The following is a 9,194-nucleotide window of genomic DNA, read 5'->3' on the forward strand; positions in this document are numbered from 1 at the left end:
AAACCATAGTCTCTAATAACTCAAAATCTCATTTAAATACTCAAATCAACCTTTGGGGGGGCAACAAAGTCTTAATTTTACTGGATGCTTCAATACTTTCAAAATAAAACAATACAAGAGAGAGATGGACACAATCAAGTGAAAAGGTAAAAGCTAGTGGAATACAGATTTGCAAAATTAAGAGGTTCTATAAAACATACACACTCTTGCTAATTTATTTGCGGATATAAGTTTGAGTTCAGAATAATGCAGGAATGGATACAGGTTTGCTTAAAGGAAGCGAAGATCAAATGCTTTTCTCATATGACTAACAAAATGATGCAGACCACTCATCTTTTTAAAAATGATTTTTAAATTTACAGTAAACAGCAAGGAAATAAAATTATATTCTCTATTGAGCGTATATTTATATATATGACATGAATAAAGCACGTTATAGCAGAAAAGATTATTTCTTTACACTGAGAGGAACAGTTTACAAGTCATTTTCAATTAACAGCTGTTTAACACAAAATAAAAGTATGAAATAGTTACAGAAAAGAGACTTCTAAATATCAAATTACCACAACCATTACCTACTGGTACATTAAAAAAAAAAGGGATGGGGAAGGGTTAGTTTCTGCCACTATAAAAGGGGGTAAAAAAAAACACCAACAGTTCATCCCTTTCAAAAACTAAACCTTTTTAAACAAAGCTCTATGGCTATTATATTATGTTACATAGTATAATAAAGTCATTTTTTGCTTTCTGTCTTTTGTTATCAATAAAAGCATCACTAATCTAAAACCAAAAAAAAAAAAACTCAATGTCATTCAGTCACAACCCCACTGGGTTTCCAAGGCTGTAAATCTTTACAGAAGCAGACTGTCTCATCTTTCTTCCATGGAGGCTGGTAAGTTCGAATCACCAACCTTTTGGTTAGCAGCCGAATGCCTTAACTACTGCACCACCAACGCTCCTTTCACTAACCAGACGTACTTAATATTTCCTGCAATTCAGATTTATCACTAATACTCACAAAATCTGAGATGTGCAGTACTTTCCAGTTTGCAAAATTCTGTCCATCATCTCATTTATTCTCACAACTAATCTGTGAGGATAAATACGGTAGATATTACTACCCTTGGACAGAAAGAACTGTTTAGACCGAGTGTGGAGTAAAGATTTACCCAAAGTAAGGTGACCTTTTGCCCTTGGTTCCTGAGAAATAACCCTTGAGTAACTGGGTTACCTTGGTCTGGGACTCACACCACACTAAGGATTTGTGTTGGCAAATGGGGACTAGTCAGACCAGAAAAGACTCACCCAGGAGGCTGATACCAATAGCCTCAGAAGGAATGACTGAGGCTACCATACAAGACTGGCCAATAAAAACCCACAACACTACGACTCAGAAAGCTTCTTGGTGGGCAAAGAGAGGGTGATGTGCCCTCTCTGAAACTCAATCACTGAGCATTGGAAATCTTCCCTGTGCATCTCTTCCTTATGATGACCCTGATTTATATCCTTTTACTATATCAAAACTAGTAGTTCCAAGTATATGTTCCCTGAGTTCTGTTCATCATTACAACAAATTAACAAACCCAAGAACAGTGCCCTCTTAACATGTAAGGTCTGATGTAACCTTCAGTGGCTAGGGACAGAGAGAAAGAGCTATATTGGTAACTGGTATCAGAAATGATAGCAATGTGGAATACCAAGGAAATGACTCATCTCCCCGTTTTGGGAACCAGCTTTATGCTAATTCTCATCTATGAAACTATCGTCATATTGAGGCATAAAAAAATTAACTAATAAAACTAGTAAGAGGTATAACTGAAAATAAAACTAAACCTTGTAACTACAATCCACTGACAAAGTTTTCCTTGGATTTCTCCTAACAGGACTGAAAAATACTAAATGCATAATAAGTCTCCTGCCTAACATATCCTTCAAACTCTCAATCTATTTCCCAAAGTAACCACTTTTAACCATTCCTCCTTTTTAATCACCTAAACTTTTAAAACAATATAAGAGAAGGTAATTAATGTTTCCTCTGCCTACATTTAAATTTTGGTAGTTCAATTATAGCCACTGAAATGAACAGTTTCACTGGTATAGAATTGCTCTTTGGCTTCATGTTAGTCACAGTACTCAGGAGTCTTAAGAAAAACTTCTATATCCCTGAAACGTAAGCATCTTCAAAGCAAGAAGAAAGAACAGAGACACAAAAAGAGAAAGGTAGAAAAAAAAGGTGGGGCAAAAAAAAAGCTTTTAATGGAATATGTAATACCACGTTAAAAACAGACACATAAATATCTTCCACAAGCATTCACACAGATATGTCTTGAGTTACAAAAAATAAAAATAAAAAATCCTAGTAAAAATTTATCTCACAAAGCTTTTATATAAAGTATAAAACAAGTCTCACTGAGACCAGCATGCTCATCAACTGGTTGAATTCTTCTCACTAATGAAGTGATTCAAGCCTTTTTATGCTGGAGAACCACTTCCAGAACTCATCAAAATTACAAACCACAACTGTAATGAGCCTTCAGTGTTCCTGGGGAACAGTTATATCTACAAATATCATAGAGTTGTGATTAAACTGGATGGAGATACCTGGCAACATTGTGATTGTCAGAAAAAAGGCACCATGGAGGGCATGAATTACAGGAATTATGAATTAACTTTTGTTTGTTTTAAATTATAAGATTTTCATAAATATGGAAATCCAAGCCAAATTGAGCACTTGAAAGGCCTGCCCACATGGCATTTTTGTACCTGTTTCCAAATTCTTTGAAGAAAGTAGACTAAGAAAATTATTCATATAGTTGCTTTTTAAAAGAAAGGAGGGAGAAAAAATGTTTTGATTTCTTCCTAAAAGTAAAAGCAGTATTATGTTAAGTGGTATAATAGGTAATTCACTCAACAGCCTAACACTACTACCCTAGGATACATACAAGAAACATTTTTAGCTTCATTTACTTTATGGTCACTCTTACCATCACCATCCTTTTAAGCCGTGGCAGGGATAGCACCATTTATTTCAGAAAAACCAAGAAAAAGACCACAGGAGGGTCCCTTCTAGGACATGGAGGTCAGGTGGTCTGACCCCACAGTGTGGGGCTGCTAGTAGGAGAGCGCTTGCCCTAGCTAGGTCCTCAGGCTCCCACAGATGGAGACAGGCTGTGGTCTCCTCTTCATCCTCCCAGTCATGGGCTCTGGCTCCCCTCCCAACCAAGATACTAACTCCCCTCTAACCACCAATGACCTCTCCCTCCATCCTCTGGGCCTTCACTTCCAGATAGGTAGTGGAATGTGGCCTGGTGTGAGCAAGGAGACCCTCTCAGACTGAGCTTAGATGGAAGCAACTACTTATAAGAGGTGGAGTGGGGTTTCCCTTGCAGCCCCTGAGGGTGGGATTCCTAGACTGGGTAACTAGGGGAAGGTAGGCCAGGAGAGCTTGGTGGGAGAAGGGGAGACTGGCTAGGACATGGGCTGGGGAAGGTAGGGAGCTGCTGCCCAGGGGTGAGCTGCCTTTTGCTCCACCACTGGTAGTCAAACAGCTTTCACAACCTCAGGGAGGGTGGCAAAGGCTATGCCCTTCCATTCAGGAAGCTGGTGAGGCAGCAGGTTTTAAGCTGAAGGTAGAGTGTCCAAAGAGCTTTCACAGAAAAGAAGGCTACCCAAAGGCTGCCAGAGATGGGTAATTCAGCTCTACCTTGGGGAGTTCTACCTGGGGGCCAGTAGGGGCAGTTCTGCGTCCACCTGGCCACCACATCTGGCCCCAGTTCCTGGAGGCTTTCTGAAAAACAGTCACATCTAACCCACCCTGCCTACCAGCCTTGTGGCTTTGCCCAGGTGTGTGTGTGGGGCTGGGGGGAAGGGATGGGAGTATAAGTCCATGCTCCAGTCCAGCACAAGGCAGTAACATCAAAGCGTGGCATTGCCTCAGTTTCTTACAAAACCATCATCCTTTTAAGAATAAAATATTTCAAAATAAAAACCAAGCTATACTCACATATTCACAATTTCAAACATGTTAAAGCGAAGCATAATGAAGTGATACATCCTTAGGTGCAAGACAGGATTAAAAAAAACTAAAGGGGCCAAGAAAAGTGATAAATTCATAAGGCCACCAAGGAAGCCTAGAAATAACTGAGGAACACCCATTTAAGATTTAGTCTATCCAGGGCAACTCTAACATAAAATGTCCCATTATCATTAAGGACTATTAAGCCAAAGAGCATATTGCCATATCTAACACCTGACCACACTCATTCTGAAATATAATATTTTTATCCCAAAGCAACTGAAAATTTCTTAGCATAAACTATAGTTCTCATACTACAAGCAATGAGAACCATTTTTTAATGTATTAAATAAAGATAATCAGTTCAGTTTTTACTAAAGTTTGGGCTATATTTTGGGGGGGGGGGGGTCCAATAATTTTTCACTTCAACTTGAATACATATTTTTACTTTAAACATTTATTGACAAAAATGTTTGCACATACCTCTCAGCATCTTTATCTTCAGGCAGCATGGGAGGCAAAGGTAATGGTGGTAATGTAGAGGTCACTATAGTTACATGTTGCTCCTTCTCCTTGGCTCCTATGCTTGGTGTAAGTGGTTTGCTTTTCTCTTTAAGAGTTACTGGTTCTTCCTTTGTAGCAGCAGATTTACTCTCCTTCCCCACCACAGCTGCTTTCTTGGTGGCTTTATCTACAATCAAATTATTGTCCACCTTTGTTACCTGAATAGGTGGCTTTGCTTTTGCCTTGTCATTTTTTAAAGTTCCACCGCTTGAGGGAGAAGATGCATGCTCAGTTTTAAGTTTCTTCACATCCTTCACATGGTTTGTTTGCGATGCACTGGCACCAGTTTCTGTGTTCCCCTTGGTAGGTGTAGAAGTATTTGAGGCTTTTGCAGCTTTAGCAGCAGCCTCAGCAGCTTTGGCTGCTTCTACAGCTTTGGCTGCTTCTGCAGCTCTTGCAGCCTCTGCAGCTCGTGCTTTTTTATTCTTGTTCAATTCAGCTGCCAGGCTACTCTTCAGAGTTAGTGTGCTAGGAGAAATGCTAGAATGACGACTTCTGGATCTAGACAGTCTGTGTCTGCTACGAGATCTTGAATGCCTAGATGAATATGGGCTTCTGCTTCGGGATTTGGCAGACCGTCTGATGGAAAATAATTAAGGTTTAGTCAGTAATTTAGAAAGTTTCAGTTTGAAATTTACAAAGTCAGGCCTAACCCCAGTCTATGAAATTAAGCAGAATATTACTTAACCATTTCAAAATCATAGTATCATTTTGTTCAAAGGACTTTCAAAAAACAGAAAGTGCTTTAAAGTAGAAAATTACCTGGAAGCTACAGTTTTCTTAAAAATAGATTGTCTTTAACACAATCTCTATCAATATTCCAAAAGACTTTTTGCAGAAATGGAAAAGCTGATCCTCAAATTCATATGCAAGGGGCCCCAAACAGCCAAAACAGTCTTTTTTAAAAGAAAAAAGTTGCCATTTTCTGATATCAAAATGTACTATAAGCTACAGTAATCAAAACTATCTAGTACTGATAAAATGATAACTATAGACCCATGAAATAGAATTGAGAGTCCAGAAACAAATCCACACATTCATGGTCTACTGATTTCTGATAAGGGAGTTAAGTCCATCCAATGAGGAAAAAATATCTCTTTAATAAATGGTGCTGCGACAACTGAATTTCTACAAACAAAAGAATGAACCAGAACTTATATCTCACACTGTACATGAAAACTACCTCAAATTCGATTAAAGACTAAATATATTATGTAAAACCATAACCTCTCAGAAGAAAACATAGAAGTAGTGCTTCAAGACCTAGTTTTTTAACAATGTATTCTTAGATACCACACCAAAAACATGATCAACAAAAGGCAAAATAGACTAACAGGACCTCATCAGTATTAAAAACTTTTGTTCATCAAAGGATTTTATTAACAAAGTTGAGAGGCAAACTACAGATTGGGAGAACATTTTGGGGAACCATTTGGTTTAATATCCAGAATACATAAGGAACAACAAAAAGACAACCCAAAGGAAAAGCAGGCAAAGGACATGAATAAACATTTCACCAAAGAAGATATACAGATGGTCAAAAAGTACATGAAAAGATGCCCAAAATCATTAGGGAAATGCGAATCAAAACCAAAATGAGATATTACTTCATGCCCACTAAGATGTCCATGATTTAAAAACATAAAAAACAGGTGTTCATGAGCATATAGAGAAATTATAAAATTATAATTTGTATCTATTGCTGGTAAGACTGAAAAATGGTATAGCCACTGTGGAAAAGAGTCTGGTTGTTCCTTAAAAACAGAATTAACATATTATCCAGCAATTTCACTACTAGGTATACCCAAAATAACTGAGTGCAAATAAACAAATAAATACATGTATACCAATATTCACTGCAGGACTAATCACAAAACCAAAAGATAACAACAAACAAAAAGCCCATCAACAAGATAATGGATAAACAAAATATGACATTCATATAATGGATTATTCAGCCATGTTGCTGTTGTTACGGGCCATTGAGTTGGACCCGATTCATAGCGACCCTTCCATGGGTTTGTGAGGCAGTATCACTGTGTAAGTAGATTGCCCAACCTTCCTCCCAAAAGAAGCTGGTAGGTTTGAAACTCCAGGAGTCAAGTGCCTTAGGCACTATGCTACCACAGATGAAGCCAAAGAACATTACTGAGAGTGAAATAAGCCTGAGAAAAGCATTAATATAATAATAATCCCACTTACATGAAAAATCTAGACTAAGTGAATGTATAAGACAAAAGTTTAAAAGTTTTATGTTGTTGTTGTTGTTATGTGCCGTCGAGTCAGCCCCGACTCATAGCGACCCCTCCTTGGGTTTCCGAGGCAGTATCACTACGGAAGTAGGATTGCCCAACCTTCCTTCCAAGGGGATCAGTAATCAAAACAATTGATACTGATATTATAACCAATGGACCAACAGAACAGAATTCAAAGTCCATACTTCAATTCCAGAACTCAGAAAAATGCTGAGTAAACAATACAAGAAGCTACACTATATGAAAAATGCAAAATCAGGATTGAAGGAAGAAGAGTCCGGGCAAAATGACGGACTAGGCAGAAAGACTGCACAGACCCTCTTAAACAAAGAAAAGAGAAACCAATTAACACAGACACAGAAGATAATCCTGGACCCCAGAGCCTTGAAGGGAAGGATACAAGTGGACTAAACCCTAAACCCCAACTAGCAGAAGAATTTGCATGAAAATACCAAAAAAGGAGACAGAGGAGCTGTGGTCTGGCAGCGATCCTGAGAATTCCTGATGGCACAGACAGCTTGTAGATTCCCGAGTGGTGGTCAGACCTAAGAATTAACCTAAAAATCTCCCTGTTAGCCAGGGACTGCACAGAGGACTGTGCATGGTGGCTGGGGAACAGACAGACAAAGTGAAGAGAAAGGTGAGCTGAGCAGTGGATTTTGCTGTTACAGAGGGTGCTGCCATTTTGAAGGTTTAAAAAGCAGCTTGATTTTGGCTATTTAAAGAGCCAGTGCTCTCACATATTCCTGGGGCTTAAGAACACGTTCCGCTTTCCAGCAACTCCAAGGACACTTGGGACCTGCAAGACTGAAAAGGTAGGACACTCCACTTGTTACTCTTATACCCCAACACCTGCTTGATGAATGGAGGTGCGGCCATCCCCCACTCCCACCTACCTTCTGGGCCCACAGGAACTCCATCACAGTCTGTGTGCTCAGAGGGAGCCTGGTTGCCCTACCATGTCCTACACCAATTTTTTTTTTCTCTTTTTATATTTTTTTCTTTTTCACTTTCTTTTTTCTGGGGATTAGTTTCCTTGTATTTGTCTCTTATAAAACAACCAATATTATTCCTACTTTTGTCCTTTTTTATTATTATTCTTAATCTTCCCCTCCCAGGTCATAGTTTACAACATTTTTTCCTTTCCCTGTGCCTGGATGAAATTTTTTTTTAATATAAGGTGGTTTTTTTTCTTTTCTTTTCTCCCTTTTTTCCCATGGTTAACTCCGTTCCTTATTTTTCTTTTTGCATTTTTCCCTTTTTTTTTTCCACTTATTATTCTCCTTCTCTACTTTCTTTTTTCTTAGTGCCCTATCCCCAAATACTGCAAGTTTTCTTGTTTTTTATTCTTTACATTTTTTCCCTTTTTCCTTTATTTGGTTACTGTTCCTATGTGATTACATGGTGTGTTTTTCATGCAGGGCTTTTAGTTTTTTGTTGGTTATTCAACTGTAATTTGTGTCTAACTCAGTGGGAGACAACAACAGTCCCCTTATTAAGACACAAATACAGCCACACCTCCTGCAACTTCACTTACTGAGCAAGAGCCACTACCTCCTTCTCCACCAATAAGCCAACAATAAAAAAAACACCAAGAACAGCCTGAATCACCCTTGGCTGCTCTTCACAGTTAACAGAAATCTAAATACAACAATGCCATGATGCCTTGGAAACAACAGACCATCACAGGGAACATAAAGTAGCAGGATAAAGTGGTAGAAACAAGGGAGAAGGATACAGACACAGAACACATCCCTGAGGAAGAAGCAGCATTGGAACTCTCTGATAAGGAATTCAAAAGAATTATCTTTAGTTATCTTCAAAGCATTGACAGACAGACCAAAGAAACACAGAAAAAACCTGAGAAGAATTTTGGAAGAAAATACAAGAACAAAATGACAAAATAAATGAAAAATTAGAAATTATTCTAAATCTACAGATAGAAATCCAGAAGATAATACTAAATTGTCAGAAATAGCTAACACATTGGAAGGGCAAAGGAGAAGAACTGATGCGATAGAAGACAGAATTAATGAGATTGAAGACAAATACTTGAATACTTCTTTGGAAAAGGATCAATCAGAAAAAAAAATCAAAACTAAATGAAGAAAGCCAAAGGGTCATGTGGGATTGTGGGATACGAGCAAAAGGAATAACTTACCTATCATTGGAATTCCTGAACAGGAAGAGAAAAACAAAACCACTGAGAAAATTGTCCAAGATTTGCTGGAGGAGAACTTCCCTGAAATGATGAAAGATGAGATTTATATCCATTCAGGAAGTCCAACGAAGCCCAAACAGGATAGACCCCAAAAGAAAATCACCAAGACACATCATCATCAAACTCATCAAAACCAAAG

The 9,194-nt window shown here is 38.3% G+C and overlaps 1 protein-coding gene across 1 annotated transcript in view; it reads right to left on the reverse strand.

Moving 5' to 3' along the window:
- The window catches only part of CDK13 (cyclin dependent kinase 13), a 180,856-nt gene that overhangs the window by 107,609 nt on the left and 64,053 nt on the right, over positions 1-9,194 (reverse strand). Inside the window, exon 2 of the mRNA XM_042780990.1 lies at positions 4,499-5,158. Within this exon, the coding sequence (XP_042636924.1) occupies positions 4,499-5,158 (660 nt within the window). The remainder of the gene's footprint in view (positions 1-4,498; positions 5,159-9,194) is intronic.

Source organism: Orycteropus afer, unplaced genomic scaffold (assembly GCF_000298275.1).
Source record: "Orycteropus afer afer isolate SDZICR_OR568_19922 unplaced genomic scaffold, OryAfe1.0 scaffold00077, whole genome shotgun sequence".
NCBI lineage: Eukaryota > Metazoa > Chordata > Mammalia > Tubulidentata > Orycteropodidae > Orycteropus > Orycteropus afer.